The sequence below is a fragment of the Ambystoma mexicanum genome, chromosome 1p, assembly GCF_040938575.1.
Source record: "Ambystoma mexicanum isolate Mex_15411 chromosome 1p, UKY_AmexF1_1, whole genome shotgun sequence".
NCBI lineage: Eukaryota > Metazoa > Chordata > Amphibia > Caudata > Ambystomatidae > Ambystoma > Ambystoma mexicanum.
Window position 1 is genome coordinate 943,486,302 of NC_090921.1, and position 24,705 is coordinate 943,511,006.

A 24,705-nucleotide genomic window follows, 5' to 3' on the forward strand; every position below is an offset into this window, starting at 1 on the left:
CTGGCGTGGTGGGACCCAACGCTTGATCGAACGGTCCTTTAGTGTTTTCGGTTTAAACCTACTACACGCTCTGCCGTTCGCCTCGGGGTGGTCCCTCAGCAAGCAGAGAGTGCACGTGGCGTGTGTCAACCCAAGGGTACTTGCGGTTGCACTTGGGGCAAAATTGGAAAGGGGTAACCTCCATACGCACCTTGTGGCAGCGGGCTAATGATTGTAGTAATATATAGAAGATGTACCTATATATAAAAGAGTGTAGAGTATATGCCACCCCCCACTCTCCCTACCTGCAGGGCCGAGGCCAGAGGCCTTCCGAGGCCCAAGTCCGTTGTGCAGCTGTCGATGGTTGATTCCTTCTCCGGGCCGACGTCGAGTGTCGAACTTCGGTGGCTTGACGTTGGGGTGGAGAAATGGGGAAATATTAAGATATTTTAGCAAAATTGTGGCTAAGGCCAGGAACTCCGCGGGATGCTTCCGACCAGTATGGCGGAAACAAACAATCTGAGGGTACAGTGGACGTCACACTAGGGATAGTATTACTGGCACGCCCTGTGTCGACGCCCATTTTCGAGTTTCGAAAAACAAACTAATACTCTGCAGCTTCCACTAGATGTTGGCCTATGCACAGCATGTGATCTAAGCAGATTCCACAAGCCTCAGAAATATATATCTTCGATTTCTAATTTTCCAAAACCTCACAATCCTCCACTGTTCCAACCGTTCTGGTCTATCACACACATGCATTCGTTTGTTACTCAATCTTTATGATTATCTATCTTATGTCCGGTTTTGAAAAAGGCCCCAAGGCCGAAATGCGTGTTAACCGAAGGGCATGCATTCTGGGTAGTGTCACTTGAATCATTACCTATTTATGGAGTAGGGGGCTCACTCTTCTGACACTTCAAATGCAACAGAGATTGTCTTACTGATTAAAAGCCCAGTTGCTGAGAGTTTCTCCCTGAACACCTCAACCCCATTGTTACGCGCTCTTCTCTGGGTAGGTGAAAGCCCGACAGACAGACTACTTACTCCTTGAAGAGCCCAAAACCAGAGCTGCATCGCCTCCTTCCACAGTGATAGTGACCCTACACCACCTCTTGTTGCGGTAATACATGGCCACTGTGGTGTCAGTTATTATCAGAACATTCTTTGCCCCACACACAGAGGTCAGAAAGACCATCAGTGCTAGTCTGATTGCACTCAGCAGTAAAAGGTTTATGTGTAGCCTCGACTCTGATGTAGACCAATGACTGTCAGATTGTCTGCATGGGCTCTGCAACCTGTGAGGGAGGCATCTGTAACTACTGTAATCTCTGGCCACGGTTGAAAAGAAGTTCTCCCTTCATCACATTCTCCTTGCAGGCCCACTACAGGAGCTGAACATCATCCTGCTGGAGAACTGTGACCATTGGGATCAGTGGGCCCACTAGAGAGATCGCCATCAGAAAGGCCTCTGGCACCAGAAAAATGCATGATGCCATGAGACCGAGCAACCTCAAAGTCGAAGGTCGGTAGATGTTGGGCATTTGAAATTTTATGACAATCTGCAGAATATGCTGAGCCCTCACCTCAGTGGTGATGTTTTTCCAGAGAAAGAATCCAGGACTGCCCCAAAAAATGTGAAGCTTTTTTGGACGGTGCCATGTGGAACTTCTTGAAATTGAGGGAGAAGCCCAGTCTGTGGAGAGAGTGGCAGGTGAATATGGGATGCTCCTTAGCCTGTTCGGGAGAACAAGCCTTGATCAGCCAATCGTCCAGGTAGTAAGAAATGAAATGGGAATCCCTTCCCTCCTTAGATTTGCCCTCGGGCGGAGGTGAGCCGAAAGGCTGAATACGAAAGTGAAAGTGAGAACTGCCAATGCTGAATCTCATGAACTTCCTGTGCTTCGGATGTATGGGCACATGGAAGTAAGCATCCTAAAGATCCGAGTGACACCATCCAATCCTGAAGCTGAAGGGCCTGGAGGATTATTCCTCGCGAATCTTCATCCTTCAGGATTGGTTGCTTGCCGGACAATTCCGAAGCCTTTTTATGACTGGGAGATCATAACCATGGGCTACAGTTTGCAGTGCCCAAGCATCTTCAGTAATGCTTTGCCATTCTTCCAAATGCTCCCACCACAGTCCTGTGAAAGAAGGCCTCAAGAGGTTTTGGTGTTCTGGCTGCTGCAGACGGCTAAGAGGCAGAGGTTGTGTGTGTAGCTTTACCTCCTCGTCCTCACAAACCAGTATACTCGGGCCTCAGAGAACTGCCCCCTTGTTCTTCCAATCGATTAATAAAATTGAAAGGAATCACTCCTCCAATTCTAAGAGGCCAAATGCGTTTGCTGTCGTTGACAAATCGCTGCTCCAAGCGATTTTGCAGCTGACTTGGAAGCCTTCAGCTTCTCCAAGCTTTCAGCTGCCTTAGAGCCGAACAGCTGTGAGCCATCAAAAGGCATTTCCAACACCCTTACCTGAATGTCCAGGGAAAAACCTGACCTGCGAGACACGCAAAGCTTCTGGTTACAGCGCTTGCTGCCATAGCGCGACTAACGCAATCTGAAGAGTCTAGACCTAATTGCAGAGACTGGCACATAGCGTCCTTGCCATCCTGTACAATATTGAGAAAGCCTTCATTTATTTATTTAATTTGTTGGTAGCGCCCAAGAACCAGAGGTATCACAGCGCTAGAGGGTACAATTCAGTACATGCATTTATGACATGTAGGTTACACAGGTATCCAAGTACAGTCATTGTTTCAGGCAGAGCAGTACAGTCAATAGTTTAGGCATATTTGTTAAACAGAGCAGTTTTGATTTTTTTGCAAAAGATTAGATAGGAGGGTGCGATAACTGTCAAGCTTGTTCCTCCAGCTCTTTTTCTGGTGAATCCTGAGGTAAACCAAATGGAGGAAGAGGATCGCAGGTTGTGCAGGGCAGAATTTTTGGAGATGTGGTGGGTGAGGTATGGAGGGGCAGTGTAGTACAGGCAGCGATGAGTAATGGAAAGGATGTTGAACTCTATGCAAGTTTTGATTGGTAGCCAATGATGTTCACGTCTCACTTCGGAGATGTGATCAGATCGTTTCAGTCCCCAAACTGCTCCAAGGGCGTTGTTTTGGAGTTGCAATTTGTTGAGGTTTTTAGCAGAGGTGTCTGCAAGGAAAGGAATTGCAGCAATCTAATTTGCTGCCTATAATGGATCTCGCCAGTGTGAGGCCGTTATTTGGGGTGAGGAATGTCCTGGATAAGTTAATAGGTTTGGTGGAGTAGGCAGCGGATGAGGCAACAGCCTTGACATGTTTGTACAGGTTTAGCTCCGCGTCAAGATATACTCCCAGTATTTGGACATGGGGTGAGAAAGGGGTGATGTTCCCGTTGATACAGAAGGATGTGAATGCGGGGTCAAGATGTTTGAGGCGGTGAGCAATGAGAAACTCCATCTTGACATTCACACAGACATGGCTGTTAGCCATCCAAGCCTGAATGATGCTGTAAACTCGGTTGATGTTTGCAGAGTCAAATTTGTGGTTGCCAGCGAGTTTGAGGAGTACCTGTGCAGCATCTGCAAAGTTGGTGTACAGCACATTTAGGCTGATCAAAGAGGCTTGGTGTACATATTGTACAGGGTGTGAGAGACGTAATGCTTGAGGTACTCCATAGGAGACATGGATGGGGTCAGCTGCTTCAGCCCCGGCAAAGACCCTGGAGGGTCATCCACTTGGGAAGGACTTGATCCAAATGGTTGCTTCACAAGAGAGGTTGAATGTGACAATGAGGTGGTGACACAGAATATTGTGGTCGACAAGATCAAAGGCTGCTGAGATGTCAAGTAAGAGGAGGGTGGTGAGGTCACCAGCGTCACAGATGTGATCAAGCGGAACCATAAAGTCGACGAGGGCAAAGTCAGTGCTCTGTCTGGGTCTGAGACTGGATTGTCGGGTGCCAAATAGATTGTTGGTTTCTAGGTGGTTCTGGAGTTGGGAGTAAGCAGTGCCAGTGACAATTTTCAGTAGGTAGGGCACCGTGGTGACAGAGTGGTAATTAGTGGGAAGAGTGGGGCCAAGGGATTTTTTTTTGTAGGTGTGACCTAGACTTCTTTTGATGGAGTTGGGCACTGTGCAGCAGTTGCAGGAAGCGTTGATAAATTTGGCAATGGTGGGAGCAAGTGGGTCTGCGCACATCTTGAGGTTGGCAGGGCAGATGTCACCTGAGCAGTTGGAGGCTATGATGCGTTGGATGGTGGTGACCACGTTAGACGAGGAGACATGAGAGAAATGGAATGGGGGGGGGGTTGTGTGGCCTACGGAGGCAATGGCTGCAGGGATATCTGCTCTGGTGGTGGGGAGCAGGGATTTGAGAATGGTTTTGTCCCAGAGGTTAAATGTTTTGTTCTATAAAGCTGATCGGACAGGCATGAAAGGCTGTAGGTTACAGCCTGTTGTGATGAAAATATCTGATCTAACAGTCATCGAGGGCATGTTGGACCTAGTTTGGGGAGTAGGGATGTGAAGGGGAGTTGCTAGTGATGAGAGCATCCCAGGGTGAGCGAGATAGTTATTGATGTGCATGTGCTAGCCAGGGCCCTCATCTAATTGTTAATTATCTCATGTGGATTGGTAGGCATGGATTTTGAGGCAAGTGTAACGGCGAGTGTGGCCACAGCAAAGGCTGCTGGCTTGGCTCTGGTCTTTATAGAGATGGGGTGTTGTGGGAGGGATGTTGGCGGGAACCAGAAAGCCACAACAAAAGATGCTGGCTTATCTGGAGTTCTAGGCGGCAGGCAGTGTTGAGAGGAGAGTGGTGGTGTGTCAGGTGAGACCGCTGCGGCTCACGAGTTGTGATCGAGAGTGGAGGTGGATATTAGTGTAGTGTTCAAGGGAGCAGTGGCTTAGGAGAGTGATCGGAAGAGCCAGGTTTTTAAAGGGACTTCCTGAATTTCAGGTGGTTTTCGATTATGCAAATGTGTAGGAGGATGGAATTCCAGATGATTGGCGCTTGGACGGAGAAGGATGAGCCGCCAAGTCTTATATGGCTATATGGTGGGATCACTAGGCAAAATGCATTGCGAGATCTGAGGTTCCTGGATAGTTGAAAAGGGACAATTTTGTCTCATAGGAATTCAGGGCCTGTGTTGTGGATTGCGCGATGGGTGATGCACATGGCTTTGAAGGTGGGGGGGCGGGCAATAGGTAGCCAGTGGAAGACTCTCAGGGTAGGGCTGATGTGTTCTCTGACGGGAAGGTTAATGAGCAGGCGTGCTGCCACATTTTGGATTCTTTGGAGTTTCCTTAGTTGAGATGCAGGGGCTCCTAGGTAGAGGCAGTTTGCATAGTCAAGGCGGGAGAGGATGGAGTTTATGGCCGAGAAACGGTGGGGGTAGGTGAGGTAGGGGAAAAACTACCCAAGGATACCCAAATGAAAAACAGGTTTTGGATACGTTGGTGGTGTTTGGCGAGGGATAGATCTGAGTCGAATTCGCATCCAAGGTTTTTAACCACGTTTGAGGGGATTGGTGCTTGTCCTAGTGATTCGGGCCACGGGAATGATTGGGTAATGAGGGATGTTTTCCCACAGAGTAGGATTTCGGTTTTCTCAGGGTTGAGGATGAGGTGGTTGGTCGTGATACAGTGATCAATATCCGAGAGGCACGATGCTGGGAATTTGGGATTTTGAGGATGATCTGGGTATCTGCGTAGTTGTAATAGGTAAGGTTTTAAGAACGGATGATTGTGGGAATGGGTTGCATGTAGAAATTGAAGTGACATGGATGCTCCTTGGGGAACACCTTTGCAGACTGGACGTGATATGGATGTAAATCGGTCGAGGTACATGATTTGCGACCGGTTAGAGATGAAGGAAGAGATCCACAACAGGGCTGTGTTTTTGATTCCTAGTGTTTGTAGTCTAATAGGATGGTGTGATCGATGGTATTGAAAGCTGCAGACAGGTCGCGAAGGAGGAGGACCGCACAGCCGTCTGAATCTGATTTTCTTTTTAGGTTGTCCCAGATGGAGACTAGGGAGGCTTCTGTTCCCCTTAGTGGTCTGAAACCTGATTAGGCTGGTTATAGCAGGTTATTGGATTCAGCAAAATGGCCAAGCTGTTTGTAAGCTGCGCAATCAGTTTGGGAATGAGACGTGTATTGGAGAGAGGTCAGTAATTTTGGGGAAGAAGAGGGTCAAGTGTCAGTTTTTTGAGAATGGGTTTTGTGTAGGAAGTTTAGTGCTATCGGGACGGTTCCTGAAGTGAGTGAGTGGTTAAGAGTATTGCGCAAGCGACGTTGCCTGCACAGGTGGCGCTTAGTATTTTCCTGAGTAATGTCGGTGGGCACGGGTCTTCCAGGGAGCCTGACGGCCGGCTGGCCGCTAACAGTGAGAGGAATACTTGGCGTGTGATGGGAGAGAAAAAGAGTCGAAAGAAGTTTGAGATTGGGGTGGGGTTTGGGTGGGGCACAGAGCGGGTGGGCGGTGGTGGAAGGATTTTTAATTTAGCGATGATTGTGTTGTCCCTTTGTTGTTGGCGTTATGTAAGTGGAACGAGAGGTTGTCGCATAGGGCTTGGGAGCTTGGGGTGGACAGGCGAGAACATGGTGATTTGAATTCTGCTATGATTTTATGTAGTTCCTTACTTGGATTGCAGGCATTTTGGATTCGGTTGCATTGAAAAAAATACACTGTTTTGGTGTGAATCATTTTAGTAGGTGCAGGAAAATTTACTGCCACTTATGCCCATTAAGGCAGCGTATTTCTTTTCATAACTACAATTGTACTATATTTTTTTATAGGTAAAAAAAATAAGAAAATGTCATCTCCATTGAATGAATTTCATGCCCCGAGGAAGGCTAGGCCAATTTAATCATTAGGCCATTGCGGGCCGAAGCTCGGGCAGAGTTTGAATAACTTTGGGCGATTTGTGAATTTGGTTTGCTTCAGGAATAGCTGGTATTTGCTTATCAGCCATCTACCAGATTCTTTAGAATGAAATAGCACATGTAAATTTGGTTTGGTGCCGAGCTGACACTCAAGTGCAGCTCAAGGTGTTTTTTGTTGGATGTCTATATTTATTAGTTAGCAATTGATCATGTGTATTGAATGGTACACTTGCGGTGTTACTTTAGCCGTCAGCTATTGTTTACTTGTGGAGATGGGTTTCTCCCAGGAATAATATATTTTTCTTTGATGAACTTTTTACCTGTGCGATACAGGCGTATTTTATTACATGTGTCTATTGTCTGTTTAATGAATATACAATTTATTGTACATATTAAAAGTTACTAACTTTTTACATGTGGAAATGTCTGACATTTTCCCTGTCATGAGCTCCTGAATGAAATGTTGGCTAATGGCCACCCTTGTGAAAAACTACATTGGAAATACAGAACACAGCTTTGTTTTGCGCATCTATTTTGAGTTTCAGAAATGAGACGAACAAGTTACTTTCTTACCTGGTAACGTTCTTTCGATGGGATGGTCCGACGACGTATTCCATATCTATGACATGTAATCACCACAGCTGTGCTGCTTCGGAAACTTTTTTCGGCGTCTGCGTCCTGTGTCGTTGACGTCGATGCGCCGTCGTCGAGGACCTCCTCCGACGTCCGACGTCATCCGATGTGATAAGTAGGACGCACAACGCCCGTAGCCTCAGTTGTAGTTTTTTCCCCCAGAAGGTGTGACATTAGTCAACTGCCAGTCAGACACAAAGCCTTGCGGAACGTAAGCTGCAATCGCAAAAGAAATTCTGCAGCGGGGAAGGCAGGGCGGGAGCGATATGGAATACGTCGTCGGACCATCCCATCGAAAGAACGTTACCAGGTAAGAAAGTAACTTGTTCTTCGAGGGGATTGGGTCCTCCGACGTATTCCATATCTATGACAGACTCCCAAAGCAGTACCAGAGCAAGGAGGAGGGAAAGAATTTAGAATCAAAATGTAGAATAGCCAATCAAATAGCAGAGCAAATGACCGCCTTGCCAAAGGCCAGATCCTGTCCTCGGATGGAATCGAGGGAATAGTGACGTACAAATGTATGTACTGAAGCCAGGTGGCTGCATCACAGATGTTGCGAATAGGAACACCCCTCTGCAGGGCAGTAGATGCAGCCACACCCCTGGTAGTATGGGCCCGCAAGCCAGCCGGTGGGTCCTTACCCGCCAAGCGGTAACATTCCGAGATGGCTAAAATAATCCAGCGAGACAAAGTCTGTTTCGTCACAGCTTGCCCCAAACGCTTTCCAGCGTAACCAATAAAGAGTTGATCGTCCACTCTGACCCGGGACATGCGTGAAACATAAAAGCTTAAAGCTCTCCTAGGATCAAGCCTATGGAGCCTCTCCTCTTCCTTACCAGGATGCGGAGGAGGACAGAATGCCGGAAGAACAACCTTCTGGGCCAAATGAAATTCCGACACTACCTTCGGAAGAAAAGAAGGACGAACTCTAAGGACAACCCTGTCCTTGTGAAATACAGTGAAGGGTGGCTTAACTGAAAGTGCCTGTAACTCACTCACTCTGCGAGCGGAAGTAACCGCAACTAAAAACACAGTTTTCAGAGATAACAGCCTCAAAGGGCAAGAATGTAAAGGCTCAAACGGAGCACCCATAAGAAACTTAAGAACAAGGTTTAAATCCCAACCGGGCACCAGGAAAGGTGACTGAGGGAACACATTAGTGAGCCCTTGCAGAAACTGTGAAATTAAAGGGATTTTAAAGTAAGAACACTCTTCAGACGAGCGCTTAAAGATGGACAGCGCCGCCAGGTAACCTTTAATGGTACCCACTTGCAAGCCCTTGTGGGCCAAAGAAAGTAAAAAGGACAGAACCATGGGGATGTCACATGCAAAAGGATCCACATTCTGAACTCTGCACCAGTCGCAGAACTTACGCCAACGGCAACGGTACAGAGACTTTGTTGCTGGCCTTCGGGCCGAAAGCAACACCTCCATCACGTCTTCAGGGAGGTCCCAATCCTTATACCTCAACCTTTCAGAAGCCAAGCGTGAAGGTTGAGGGATCTGACCTCTGGATGGAGAACCTGACCCCCCTCCTGTGAGAGCAGATCGTCTCGGTAGGGAAGACGACGTGGAGGGCAGATGGACAAGACGAGAAGGTCCGGGTACCACGTCCTCCGAGCCCACGCCGGAGCAATGAGGATCAACCGGGAACCGAACTTCCGTAACCTCCGCAGCACTTGCGGGATGACAGGGACTGGAGGAAACGCGTACAGCAGCGGGAATGACCACTCCACCACAAACGCATCTCCTAAGGCTCCTTTTGGAGGAAATTCCCGCGAGCAAAACCTCTCGCACTTCCAGTTGACACTGGTGGCGAAGAGATCCACTTGAGGGGTCCCCCAAAGGGCGAAGATCTCCAGGAGAATCTCCTGAGCCAACTCCCACTCGTGAGAGATCGCGCTCTGCCTGCTCAGAGCGTCCGCCGTCACGTTTTCGTCTCCGGCCAGATGAACTGCCGAGATCAAAACTTCCTGCTGGATGGCCCAGAACTCGAGCTGCATCGCCTCCCTGCACAGAGGAAGTGACCCTGCCCCCCCCCCCTTTTCGTTGAGGTAGTGCATGGCCACTGTGTGGTCCGTCAGGATCAGGACACTCTTTCCTCGCACAGTCGGCAGAAAAGCCTTCAGGGCTAGCCTGACGGCCCTCAGCTCCAACAGATCGATATGGAGTCTGGACTCCGACGGAGACCAACGACCGCTGACTGTCAGCCCGTTGGCATGAGCTCCCCATCCCGTGAGGGATGCATCCGTCACGATCGTCACCTCTGGCCAGGGAAGCCAAAATGGAGCCCCCTTCATCATGTTGCCTTCGACGGCCCACCACAAAAGGCCAATGGCCACCGAGGGCGGCACCTGAACCGGGTCCGACATCCTGCCGGAGGACTGCGACCATTGCGTCTTGAGTGCCCACTGCAGAGATCTCATCCGCAGGCGAGCCTCTGGCACCAGAAGAATGCAGGATGCCATGAGGCCGAGCAACCTCAAGAACTCGAACGCTGGGAGCGTCTGGGCATGCTGAAACTTGTGCACCATCTGCTGAATGTGAAGAGTCCTCACCTGGGGAGGAAAACACTGCCCCAGGGAAGTGTCGAGCACTGCTCCGATGTACTGGAGCCGCTGTGTTGGCGTCAAATGAGACTTCTTTAAATTGAGGGAGAAGCCCAGCCTGTGAAGGGAGTGGCAGGTGACGGACAGATGATCCAGGACTTGCTCGGGAGAGCTCCCCCTGATCAACCAATCGTCCAGGTAGGGGGTAGACGTGAATCCCCCTTGCCTGAGATGCGCTGCCACCACCACCATGAGCTTGGTGAAAACCCTCGGGGCGGAGGTCAATCCGAACGGCAGGACCCGAAACTGAAAGTGCGAGTCGCCAACCGCGAACCTCAGGTACTTCTTGTGCTTGGGATGGATCGACACATGAAGTAAGCATCCTTGAGGTCGAGTGACACCAACCAGTCCTGAAGCTGAAGGGCCTGGAGGACTTGAGAGAGAGTAACCATCTTGAACTTGTCCTTCCTGAGGAGTTTGTTCAAACCGCGCAAGTCCATGATGGGTCTCAATCCCCAGTCTTTCTTCGAAATCAAAAAATAAGGGGAATACCATCCCTTGTTCCTCTCCGCTACAGGCACCAGTTCTATGGCGCCTTTCTCCAGCAGGGCTTGAATTTCCTGCGCAAGGAGCGGATCCGGACACTGCAAAGAGAGGTTCCCCGGTGGATTGTCGCGAGGCCTGTGCCGAAAGGGAAGACAGTAGCCGTGGGTTATGATCTCCAGAACCCACACATCTGAAGTAATGGCTTGCCACTCTACAAGATGCTGCGCCAGCCTTCCCCCAACCGGCGAACCATGTGACATGGCCTCATGACTGAGTGGGAGCGGCTGCAGCGTTACCTGAGGGCAAAGAGGCAACCCTGTCGTCCACCTCTGGTACCCCTGCGTTGGCCTCTTTGACTGCCAGCTCCTCTCGCTTTACTAAAGGACGAGTAATAGCGAAAGGAACCACCCCTCCACTGCTGTCCCCTAGGACGAAAAGGCGGAGGTTGGCGGACTGCAGCGCCCAACGACTTCGCTGCAGCTTTTGAGGTCTGCAACCTCTCAAGGCTCTCGTCAGCCTTGCTGCCAAAAAGGTGTTCACCGTCAAAGGGCATGTTGAGGAGCCGGGACTGCACATCGGGAGCAAACCCCGACTTCCGCAACGACGCAAACCTGCGTATCACGGTGCTCGCCGCCATGGACCTACTGACGCATTCAGCCAAGTCCAAACCCGACTGAACGGACTCACACATGGCAGCCTTACCATCCTGGACCATAGCAAGGAAACCATCCCGTTCGTCCCCTTCGGGAATATGTTCAGCAGCTAACGCAACACAGTTCCACAGAGTGTGTGTGAAACGAGACAAGGTACAAATGGAGTTGGCCGCCTGAAGCGCCATACCACCAGAAGAAAACACTTTCTTCGCCCAGCCATCAAAACGTTTGTCGTCCCTATCAGGAGGGATGGTAGGGTACGACGCCTGTTTTGCCGGGACCGTGGCCGCCTGCACCACCAAACTCTCCAGAGTGGGGTGCCTGGTCAAGTAGCAGGGGTCGCTACTGGCTGGACGGTATTTTCGCGACAAGGATCTGCCCACCGCCGGGAGACTCTCCGTAGCAGTCCAAGCCGCCGCCACCCTTCTCTGTAAAGCCATATGGAACGGCAGTACCGGGTCAGTTGGGGGACCAACATCAAGGATGTCCGTTAGATCATCCTGCACAAACTCCCCTGGGGGAGCAGACCATCCCAAGTACTCAGAAACCCTAGCCATAAGGCGCCGGTACAAGGAATCGGCATGAGAGCCAGGCTCAGGCCTACAAAACTCCACCTCCGGAGAGGTGTCCAGTCCACTGGCATCATGCAGTGACTGCCTCAAATCATCAAACTGACTATGGCCCGAGACAATTTCATCTGGAACCTGACTAGGAACCAGGCCATCAGAATCCTCATCCGCCTCTGAAATATATTCCAGGTGGCGAAAAGAAGGCACCCGAGAGTGCTTGCTCTTAACCAGAGCCTTCCTAGGGGGTTCCCCCGTGCCACGGGGTACCTCCGACACGAAAGGCGTCGAGCGAATCGGCGCCGGCGTTGAGAGAACAGGCATCGGCGCCGAGAGGATCGGCGTCGACGTCAGATGCAGCGCCGCCAGCATCGGCAGCGTCGACACAGCCCTCGAAGCCGGAGCCCCGAGCGTGTCCTTCGACGACCTGAGCGTCGACGGCTTTGACGACTTCCTCGGAGCCGGAGCCTCGAGAAAGCCTGTCGACGCCCTCGACGCCTCAGACGTCGATGTCGATGTCTTCCTCGAAGACCTCACAGGTGCACACGGTCTAGAACGCGTTGAGGACCGGGACCTGGAACGGGTACGTCGAGAACGAGTCTCCTTGTACGAACGGGACCGCTCCTGTGACTCGTGCCGACCACTCTTGCGAGCGGTGTCTCTCGACCTCTCACGACTGACCCCACTCGGGGGCGCGACGGCTTAGTACCCTGCGACTCAAGAATCGCCAGCATTTTCTTCCCGAAGGAAGCCCATTCCTCCGGCGTCGCACGGCTGGTGGGGTAAGCGACGTGCCGGGCAGAGTCCTCCGAAGAGGACCCGGAAGACGACCGGTGTCGGCGTTTCCGAGAATGCCTCGAAGAGGTTGAGGGGTGGCAAGACCGACTCCTAGAAGGAGACCCACGAGACTTCCGACGATGACGCGGAGAGTCACCCCTCGAATCATCCGTCGAAAGCCCCGCAGACTTCGACTTCCGGGGCTTGGTCACCCGACCTACCGACAACTTCTTCTTACGTTCGCTTAAGGCTTTGGACGTGAGCGACTGGCAGTCGATACAGTCATCCGTGTCGTGGGCCTCCCCGAGGCACCAGAGGCAGGCGTTGTGCGAGTCCGTCACCGACATCTTGGACCCACACTCCCCCGCACTTCTTGAAGCCCGGACGCGGGGTCGAAGACGAAGTAGAAGACATCTTCACACAAAGGATTTTCACAAAAACTAACAGGTTCGAAGAACCGAGAAGAACAGAACTCCAAAGAGTCGAGGCGTTAACCGAGATTCACGAAGCAACACGTTCGCGGAAAAAACGGAACTGAGGCTACGGGCGTCGTGCGTCCTACTTATCACATCGGATGACGTCGGACGAGGTCCTCGACGACGGCGCGTCGTCGTCATCGACGCAGGACGCAGAAACAAGTTTCCGAAGCAGCACAGCTGTGGTGATTACATGTCATAGATATGGAATACGTCGGAGGACCCAATCCCTTCGAATGACAACGTTGTAGGTCTCTCAACATTTGCCATGTTAATTAAAACCAAAGGGGTGGGATAAAGGTCTATCTGTTCCTACCCTAATGAGAATTACCCTACCTATGAAACTAAAGCAGGCTGACCTTGGGTCCAAGTTATATCTGACCCACTAACATACAAAAATGTGTAGGGTAAATGTCCCTGGTTCCAAAAAAAAAAAAAAGAAAGTTCAAATAGGCAATTCCATCAAAGCAATCCTTTAGGAATTGGCTCCCTTCCCCTGAACCAATTCCGGAAGTCTATTGGAAATATGTTCCAACAATGTTTGTCCGACTGAATGAAAATCTGTTTCTTAGAATACATTTCTCAGGATGGTAAAACCAAATGTCTTAATAGAACACTTTTCTCTCCTGTTATACTCCCTGCCAAGAATTTCTCAACTTCATCCTTTGATATCCTGGTTTACTCTCCTGCCAGGAAGATCTCCTCTTTGACTCACACAGATCTCCTGATATACTCCCCTGCCAAGTATCTCTTTCCAAAAAGATATTCTGGTCTTATTTCTTCAATAACACACTTCAGTGGCTACTTGTACCACTTTTACCATGCAGACGTTTCAAATGAGGGGTTTTTCACGCTCAGTCTACCTTTCTTTCAATCTCTCTTGGCAATGCTTGTTCCAGATGACACACTGGTATATAAAGCTGTTGCTGCAAGAGTCTATCGCGGGCCAGGTTCCCAGTCTGAGCAGAGGTTAGTTTGGTTCCTGCGTCAGCATTTCCTTCCTTTGTCATCAGAACCTGCGCAGCTCACAGTGCCTCATCTCCCTGACCGTGCTGTGCTTCATCCCGCAGTCTCACCCAGAGCCACTTCTCCAGTTTAGAACACTGCCTACCTGCAGCAGGCACATGTTCACTGTTGTCCTTGTGGCTCTTCTGCTTTTGTCTGCTTCTGCTACCGGTATCTCTTCCTGTTCTGCGTACTCTGCAACCTCTCTCCTTGCTTTCTTCTCGATCCTCCAGCTGGAGGTAACATTCCGGTTTAAATGTCCTGCGCCGCTTATTCAGCTTAGGACAACTAGTCTGCACTTAACGTTCAAAGTCGCATTTCTTCCCCATGGACTCCTTGTTCTTCCTCTCAGTACCCCATTTGTTATGGTAATTTGAGTCCATATATGTATTAGACTTCTCAAGGCGATATTGTTTCAGATATTGGTTGGAATTGTGATCGTCAGAACCAGGAGGTTACATGAACATTGTGTTTATCAGGAAACCTAACACTTGGCTCCACTTTACAATAAGTCATCAGTGTTTTACCCATTTGGGTTTCAGGGAAACTGGAAGAATCGTGTGTCTCCATTAGTGGAGATTTTGCTTCCCCTGATATACGTCTCCTTCCATATGGTTCTCCCTCATGATACAGCCCCCATGGTTAGGATCAGGTAGCGGCTGCCTTTTCCATGGCGACATGGGAGGAGACCACTAAGTTTCAGTAACGATTTTGCAGGATTCACCACACTATTAAAAAGGCGAGGCATCAGAGAATCCAAACAACTTCATGCAGTTCAAAATCAAACACCACTGGACACTACAAATGATTGGCGTGAACAGATATTGATTAGTGATGCCAGGATGATAAGGCCAATCATAAAAACATGCTCTGGTCTTGAATTAAACTTACTGGCAATGCACTTGGCACTTAATTTACCAACAGTTAAGGTGAAACCCTCCTCCTATATTCCAAGATGGTGATTACAAATTGGTTAAGTTCAATTGTGTAAGCATTAACATCCAAATCATGTATTCCCAAGAGATGGAGAAACTCCAAAAATACCAACATTATGTGAATGGTAGCAAGACATGGTGAAAGCACACTAAACAAGGCATAACATAAGCACTGTCGCATAGCAATTTGCGAATGAAACTGACACTTGTGTAGCACAGCTAGCCATTTAAATTACCTGGTTAAATGAAGGCACAGTTCACCCTGCATTCCTCCTGGCTCGCTCCAACCTCTTTTCTCAGTTTACTGCAAGTTCAAAGGGGCCAATGGAGTAATCACCTCCTCCCAAAAGGCCTATGCAGGAGTGCTAGACAAGAAATGTTCTTCCTTGTTCAAATAATTGCAAACCAGAAGTAATCGGGATGATACTTTTATTAAGCTTACTATATCCTGTTTGGCAAAGACCAGTATGTGTTAACTTTTTCATTTTTTAAAGACAGTCCAGCAATTCCATTCCTAAAAGAATAATTTGTTACATGATGCATAATTACATTATTGATACTGTAAAACAATGCATGGTCTCAATGTTTTTCAATAAAGCTTAGGTTAGTGTATTTAAATCTCAAAGTGTCAACTATATTTCATTTTTCCTTTAGTAAACTTCTGAACTACTCCTTACACAGCAAATGATGGGTCAAGCACACAATATACGCGACAGTCATTTGCAACATCGACTGCACCCCACCCAGCTACACAGAAACTTGCACTGAAAACTGTTTTCAGAGTCTGATTTATCACATCTATACATTTGTGTTGATTCCTGCAGATGCAATTTACAGACATTCAACTCACCAAAGTCTTACTTTAGTGGTACGCAAAAGTTCGGCATTGTTGCTCATTTTATGTATTGGGTATAAAATAACATCTGGTGACATTACAAATATTGCTACAAAACTGCTAATCAAATAGGGTTGTTTGCTAATCAGGAAAGTTTTAATTAGCAAACTGCTAATCAATTTTTGAAAACTAATTTATGCCTTGATAACACTTGATTTACAAGTTCCATGACACACAATCTGTGTTCTCAGAATTCTGAAGCAGATTCCTATTTGAATAGGAGAACATATGTAAAACTGTATATAATATTTAAATCACCTAACAAATACTTTGAAAAGTGTCGATATAAGTAATAGAAATTCTCTTATCTAACACAAATAACTGAAAAATTACACAACCATTTACCTGACTTAACTGCACTCAAATCCTGATTTAATTGGAAAAACACATTTCCCTGAACGCACACTTCTCTTATTGTTCCATCTGTTGCTTAAATAGATTGGTTCAATTTTATGGTTTGCTTACCAAGATACCACACAATATTGACTTTCATATCAAGTACTGCTCAACCTCAAAGAATTGGTACAAGATTGTGTTTATTTTTTATCTTTAAAGTATGTACCTGCATTATGTTGAACTTTGGGTGAGAAGTGCATTTATGCCATGAACAAGCAACAGTTACTTCTAATAGTGTTCAAACCTTTTTATACTGTGCCCCTCTAGTACAAATAGTTTCTGGGCCTCCACGCAAGCATAACTGCTTACATTTTCTACTAAAACAGTGCAAATATTTACTCTTGTCTACAAAAAAAAGTCTGTTTAATGCTGGAATTTAAAGTCCATATTTACCTTTGTACAAACTACCAAAACAGGAACGCCCAGGTTGTGAGTGAGAATATTGTCGCCAAGTGGCAAGATGATATTTTCATCTTCTTGACCAGGCACAGACGGCCCTCTTCTTTGTGGGGAGCCTTGCGATAATTCCTCTGGTTCCACATACTCCTGGAAGTCTTTCACCACTAAAAGGTAAATCAAAAAACGAGCGAAAGTAAGTGCAGGTATAAAATGACAAGGTCACAAGTGCTCTTTGTGAAGCCTACACCAGCCAAGCGTATGTGCATACATCCATCTGGAAGTCAATCAAGTTTAGTATCCAAAAACTTCATTATCCAGAGAAAGAGGTAGAAAGCTGCAGCTGGTGCATCAGAGCAGACCAGAGGCGGCCAGCGCGGTGTATGCAGGTCTCAACATGTGCAATTAGTACTAGGGCCGAAGTACACACCAAATAGCGGACCCACCTGCAAATATGTCCTTTTGCCAATAAAGTGCAAATACTATACGTCTAAAAATACCCATCAGCAACCACAAAATGTCCATATTACCACTTAAGCAGACTATGAAATCAGGAGTCCACAACACTAGACAGTCATTACTGAAATGAAGATAAGGAGAGCCAAAAAGCATTTGGTATTCCGAAACTTAAAACGCAACTTTCTGGCTCAGAAAATAAAAGTCAAAAGTACTTTGCTAGCAATAGTACAGCCTCCGATATTTGAGGACTTAAGAATAAACTGACATAAAATCAGCGTTGGCAATACCAGCAGTTTAGGCTTTTGTGTAGGTATGTGGAATGCATTTGCCATGCATCTGCAAAACGGTGCGAGTACCTGGCCATAAAATAGCAGTGCCTGGCAAATGCCTACACGTATACACAAGCTCAAACTTTTGTTTTCGTCTTTGCCCGTTTTTAAACAGGACTTTATTGAATGACACGTATAGTGCTGAAACAGAGTGGCTCAAGGCAGACATGGTTAAGACATTTTTATTACAACAGCAGCAGGTTTACGGATCTGATCAAGTCATTAACTTTCAGAAAACGGCTTTAATAAAATCATTGGCAGGCACTTCCAGAGCAACATTTGATGTTAAGGCTTGACAAAGGCAGCCCAAAGAGATCCGAGGAGGATGTGTTTGGGCGAGGAGGGGCACGATGTGGGTAAGAATGGCCACAGGGATTAGCATTGCCATGGGTAGTCAATGGATGGGTAAATAACCAAACGCCACCTACAAGCACAAGATTTGTGTCCCTCCTTATATGCAATTTCCCCTACCTGTATTCTAATGGAATAGTTTGGGCTTATAATAGACAAAACTAAAAACAAACATTGAGAGAACGCCAATTTGCTTGGATTGATCAAATACTACTTGCCGGGTAATGTCCAGCTGCATCAACCACATGCCCTTGGAGAGCATTGCACAGCTATATATTGCCATCTCATGCCTAATGCAGTCTCAAATGCCACAACACTGCAACTTGTTTTACCACAAAGCAATCATCTAAAAAAGGAAACGTATTTTGTGAATCTTAGGAACTGAAATAAATCCGAGTTTGTACAACCCACAGCTGCACTAGGCTAGCAAGGTGCAATATGAAGCGAACTGGCTACATCCATCACCTCAATGGGTCAAGCTAATTTGGATTCGGGATATACGCAATACACTGCTCTTCCCTACCAGGTACATAATAGATTATTCTCATCTGTATAGTCGCCTTGCTCTGCAATTCTATTTGCCCATATTATGCAAAGTTCGCCTCGATTGTGTAATACAATGTTGGTAAAGAATGCCTCAGTGCTTCAAAGCCGTACCAAAATTTAAGTGTTTAACAAATATCTTTAAAAAAAACATGCCCATCTATATCCATCATAACGGCCCAAATTAAACAAATCTCATTGCACATTTAAGCCACATGCAGTGCCGTCATATGTTCTATACAGAAAAAATCGACTCTGTGCCTTTTCATGATGAATCATCAGTACTCGTTCCATACCACATAGCGATGTATTGCAATTGTGTTTTCTACCGAGCAGTACATGTACTTGTTACTGTAACCTACCCTTATTCACCAAAGACTTCTCACATCTCCCTTTATTATCTATATATGCGTCTAGTCGTTTATTCGCGTTTGTAACAAAATGTTGCTTTACAGAATCACTTTCAGCATTTTGTTGAAACTACAACAGAATCACCCTCTATATATCAGCCAGAGTAAGTTCCTAACTGTATAGATTACAGATGCACAATGCATTTGCGGAGGAATGCATCAATACTCCCACACCCACTATTAAAGGATCTTCCGCTGTTGCATCTGCATTACACTAAATATTCTCTGGAAATGTGTTCCCCCCCCCCAAACCTCCCCCGCCCCCATTTGATTGCTTGAATTTTATTAACGGGTGTCATGGAAAATAATTATTTTGTCCACATAGTTCTCTTACTTTGTTAATTTTACAACCTGTGCGGTAAGTATTGTTCCATCTTTCATTAGAATTGTCATTAATACATGTTTTAGCTACACTTTTTCTTACAGGTCGCTCATCAGCGCCACATCTTTTTTTTTTAACCCAGTTACTGGTGGATGACCAAATGTTACAGAGAAAGAACATGTCCCTTTAAATCCCAGTTTCCAAACCACTGCGACAAGGAGATTAAATAACTGACACTTGACGTACGAAGACGAAAGCGGCAGAGTCAGCACATGCTAACAAGCCCGCAAGTTTAAAACTCACCTGAAGCAGGAGACCGGAATGCTCAGAAGGAACCCAGAGAGTGTGTGGGATGCCAGAGTCACAGCTCCCACCCAACACAAGAAGCAGACTGGCGCAAGCCCAAATGAAGAGACCTGTACGCTGGAGGTATGGCTCAACCCCCCTACGAGAAGTTTGCAGGGCATGACCACAAGGAAAAGGTGGTGGCAAGACCATGGAAGCCATGTGGTGGACAGCTGGTCCCTTCAACATTGCCGATACCACCGCACATCAAAGGACGCAGGGCGTCTGACGCATCATCAAAAGACAAGGACACCAGAGAGAGACCGCACTAAGGGGGTACGAAGTGTAGGCTACGTGGTCCGAGACCTGAGAGAGGGTCACCCCTTGAAGGAAATTAACTTGAACTATGGGGATAGTAATATACAAAGAAAGTAATCTTGGATAACAATACACCCTGGGAAAAGGGGAAAGTAATAAGACCACTTGTACAAGAAGAAAAGAATATCAAAAGGAGATCATTCTAAATTTGAGCATAGAGAAAGACTGAACAGGAATATCTTCCCTAGATATGCTGGACATTACAACCACAAATGTATAGCTGCCGTAAGAGCCTGAAAAGGGACTCCAAAGGAGAAGGGAAAACTCCAAATCACAGTTAAGATTTACCGAGACTGATGCAAGACATCACAAGGAACTATCTGAGAATTAACCATTAGTGAAGAATCCTACAGATTGGTAGGGAGACATTCTCCAGCTATAAGTTAGTGGTAGGGTCAGATAGGGTCGTTTTTTGACAGCAGACCTTTCCTTTTGGAGACATTCATGACTGATGGGTGCACACCTTAATTAGAAATAAAGGCAGGCACCAACCATAGAGACAGGGAAGGTTAGGCCTCATCTTACCTTCTGACCGGCCACTATGGTTTGCACACATTTTGAACTGGAGTTCATGGATTAAGAAATGCAAGCAAGACCTAGTCAAGACCTACTGGTGCAAGCCAGTGATACTGAAGACTCATTTTCTTAAGCAAGTTGCATGAACAACGTGCTCACTTGGTGCAAATGGCATGCATCACTTACCGTAAAAGCATTTCAGAGGATTGTATCTGCTTAGATTCACATGCTGTGCTTATAGTCTGACATCCAGTGGTCACCGCGGAGTATTGCATCTTGTCTTTCGAGAATCGAAAGGGGGTGTCTGTAACACTATCCCTACGTGATGTGTAGTGTACCCAAAATCCCTCATGCGTCCAGGTCCCTCAGATTGTTTTTTCCGGCCAGCATACTGGTCGCCTTATGCGGAGCTCGTCCAGAGAAATTGCTATTGTTATCCTCGACCTTTGGTCGTAGATTTGTAAGCTTATTTAATATTATTGGCAGAAGGTATTTTGGGCAGCATCTCTCACCCTTTCAGTTCTTTGTACAGCGATAACATTGATGCATGAAAAACGGGCCACAGTACGTCCCAGGGTCCCCACAAACGAGCAGGGATAGCATTATATTAATAAAAACATTTTACAAACATTACTGCACTTTAATCAGCCCGAGTGCTGTATTCTTTTCACATAAATTTCATATTTATAACCCAGATACTGTTTGACATCCTTCCTTCCCTCCACCAATCCATCCTCGAGAGTAGCACAAATATATTTTAATTTGTCTATTTACAATGTCTATTTAGATCTATTTGTTTTAAGGTTACACCAGGTAACTATGCATACCGACCACATTTGAAACTCAGTCAACGAAATAGTGGAACACTCACGAATGTCGATTCAATACGGTTCGATTATTGCCTAATGTGGAAATGTAGGGTAAAAGTCTCCATGTAATGTGGATTAACATTTCTTCATGTAAAACGATTAAATGTGGCTGCAAATAACTCACAACATGGTACCCTTTACACACAAAAAAAGAAAAACAGACTAACTTTAGCATGTTGGCCATCACATTCTTCATCGTCCTATTTCCCAAAATGCCTGTCCCAGACGGTTATCACAATGTGCTTTGCAGTCAGGTTATATGGCGGGTTACGGGGTTGTGGACCATATCGGAATGTCTGGCACGGATAATAAAAAATAAAAAAATGCTCCGATCTAAAACTTGAGAAAAATCTGCTACAAACTTCATCCATTTTAGAGCTCTTTAATGAAATGAACGTTGCATATCCTCTCAACATATGGTACCATCTTGTGGTACTAGATCGATTCAGGGCACACTTGGAACTAAAGTGTACATTCGATCCCTGAAGAATTGTCAAGCTTTACTGGACATTATGTTGGATTTCGGAGTATACAAGATATGCAATTAGCTATATAATATTTTTCCAAAGCATATGAATTACACAATATATTCGTCAAACAAATAATGAATGCGAAAGTGGCAATTACCATCAATGGTAAATGGCTATTAAAGATTTAAAATGTATTACTGAAGCGTCTTGTTATTCATCAACTCTGGTCTGCCATTTTAAAATCATACCTACCGATAAAATGTGTGCAAAGTATATTGTAATTGTAACTAGTTATTTATAACGCTTTTAATACCCAGGTTTATGAGCACAAACCCACGGATCGGACCTGTGTTGCTCCTGTCGTCTTGCTTACTGCTCCCTGGCTATACTCCCGAGACTTTATACTCGCAAAATGAGGACCTAACCTGATGTCATAAGTGGCATGATGCATACTGTCTAAAATTATTGGTAGCTCCTTAGGGCTCAACTATATCGGCCTCAATATTCCAAAGAGGATTTTTAATTGGAGCAAGATGTTGCACCACTGTCCACAGTGCTTTAAGTGGGGTAAGAAATTGAGGGGGGGACCCTAATTTGGGGGTGTGGCTAGTCTGATGGGCATGGCCTAAAGAAGGGCATGTAAAAATGAACAGGTTGGGGTCTCGTCTACATAAGTAAGCCCATACTACAACACTGCTGGTACAACCAAAATGTGTGGTCCTGGGCAAATCATTTAATTGCACTGTGTCTTATCTGCAGCACTTCAAGTCCTGGTGTAGTAAAAAGTTAAAAGTGAGTGTGATATAATGCTACAGTATACAGTAGTGTAGCCCCACCTACGGCGTACGCTTGTTTGATGCCAATGTCCTTGTTCAATGAAATGAGAAAACAAATATGATATTTCAGACCTATGTCCATGTATGCTGCCTCAGCGAGGCTTTTCTTAACAGCACACTTCGGTGACTTACTTTTAGGAGCTCACAAGTGTCTGAAAAGGCTCCACAAAATATCGCCCAAGCGTCACACAATTTGGTTATGTGCTTCAGTTGGGACCTGCGAGTTAAATATTCCCAGGAGAAATATTTGACTCAATATTATACCCATTACTTGAGCCTGTGCAGAGTACACAGATAATCTGACAATATAAAATCGCTTACTACAAAAAAAGGACACACCCACCTCCCACCAACCCGCTGAATAAAACGTTCTGCAGGTGTTCACCAACATGATTTATTATGGCGTGCTCTCTTGCTAGCAGGAGATCCAGGAGGTAACCAGGACAGCACTTGAAAAAAAAACAGTGGTCATTTTAGTACAGCGCTAGGAGCCAACCCTTTGAATTAGGACTAGAGCTTTTAAAAATAATAAGTCCGGTAATAAAGATTTGGCCTTCCATCACCTCTCCTTTTGCAAAGGACCATTGCTATTCATGCGTTATTTGCAAAAGGTAGATGTGCTGGCTGGGAGGTTACGGCCTTTCCCCCTGAAGTAAAGGCTTTCAGACACAAATGTCTCAGCCATGGGGTTAATGGGTCAAACATTAACACCATTTTGTCTTCACTCCTGTTGTGCCCGTTACAGGGCACAGCAGGGAATGAAGACAAAGGGGTGTTAATGGTGGGGACGGTGCATTTCCTGAGCTGTGACTAAGTGCCAGACAGCCTCAGCTTTGGTTTGAGGGAAGCTGTGACTGTCTTGCACTTCTGTCAGTCACAGCGGCCTGACTTGTTGGCGGCGGGCATATCTCCCGTCGCGGCTGTGGCTTTGACGGGACAATGACCTGCTGTGAAGTGGTGGGACCGGGGGACCCAGCAGGGCCTTGGCTCAGCCTCACTAAAGCCCCCGGGCCACTTAAAGCACCGACTGTCCACCCAAGCGTGATAAGGTTGCCATTTTGATTACTGATAACTGCTGAACCCATATGCATGCAACTTGTGTTGGCCGACCCCTTACCCTCACCCGTAAATAATTTGGCTCACACTAATTTTGTCAAGTGTTGGCAGTAAAAGGCCGTAGGATTTTATTGTGCAGATATTATGTGAATAACAATAATAACATATCAGATAATAGTATCATACTTTTGGGCACCGGGTCCTGAGGTTACCCCCTCGGGCCCGTGCCGCCACACACGGGCAGGTTGCCGGCTGACTGTTCCCCCGAAAGTATCTCTTCGTGACAACCCCTGGAGGCTAGGGTCGCTGAAATTTCTAGAAAGAAATGTTCCATGCCCTGGATTGATAAGTGAGTACCTTCTTTGAGGAAAAGGTCCGGGTTACCCGGGGTAATGGCGGGATGCTTTATGAAGCCCAGGCCTCTTGCTATACATAATTTTTCTAGCCCCCTGCTGAGTTTCATTCTGGAAATGTCTATTGCTTTGTAACAGGTGGCCCCTGCTATTTCTTTCTGGGTAGGATGGCCGAGAAATATATTTCTGTTTCCCTCCAGTTGTGTGAAATGCCCGCTAGGGAGGAGCACATTTCCTCGAATAAAGTTCTCCTTCCTGTGGTTACCAGGTCATTGCCCCCTAGGTGTATTATCAAGAATTCTGGCGGATTTCTGTATGCGACCAGCTCTGCTAGTGTTTCGTGGATGTCGGCCCAGTGAAGGCCTCTGTATCCCCACCAGGAAACAATGGTGTTCCTGGAGGGTGGCCCTTCTTTGGTTTCTTCTGCCCATCGGCCTGTCCTGAAGGCAAATGTGTGCCCGACTATCCATGCTGATCGGAGTGGGGTCCTCCCTTTGTCTGTTTCTGCAGGGGGGGGGAGAGAAAGAGGGTGGGATGGCTATATTAGCTGTGGTCTGATGTATCTTTTGTAGCAATCCGACTTCCATCCCCCTATGTTTAGCTGTTGTGGTGTCAGGCCTCCTTGCCATGCTGAAGTGGCAGCACCTATTCTAAAGGAGTGGGTGCCAAAACCCTTGGGGTCCCATCCTGCTTTGCTGATTGCTTTCATCAACACCCCTTTAAATTGGTAGCGGCTTATTGCCGAGGCATCCTTGTGGATTAAGAGCCCCCCCCCCCACTCTGGGCCTTTGCGCGTAGTAAAGGTTGGTGATGCACACTGGGCAGTTTGTTGCAGTGTCAATGCAA

The 24,705-nt window shown here is 46.8% G+C and overlaps 1 protein-coding gene across 2 annotated transcripts in view; it reads right to left on the minus strand.

Moving 5' to 3' along the window:
- The window catches only part of DYNC1LI2 (dynein cytoplasmic 1 light intermediate chain 2), an 843,150-nt gene that overhangs the window by 434,539 nt on the left and 383,906 nt on the right, over nt 1–24,705 (minus strand). For both annotated transcript variants that reach the window (XM_069653153.1, XM_069653162.1), the window contains one exon: nt 16,680–16,849. In XM_069653153.1, the coding sequence (XP_069509254.1) occupies nt 16,680–16,849 (170 nt within the window). The remainder of the gene's footprint in view (nt 1–16,679; nt 16,850–24,705) is intronic.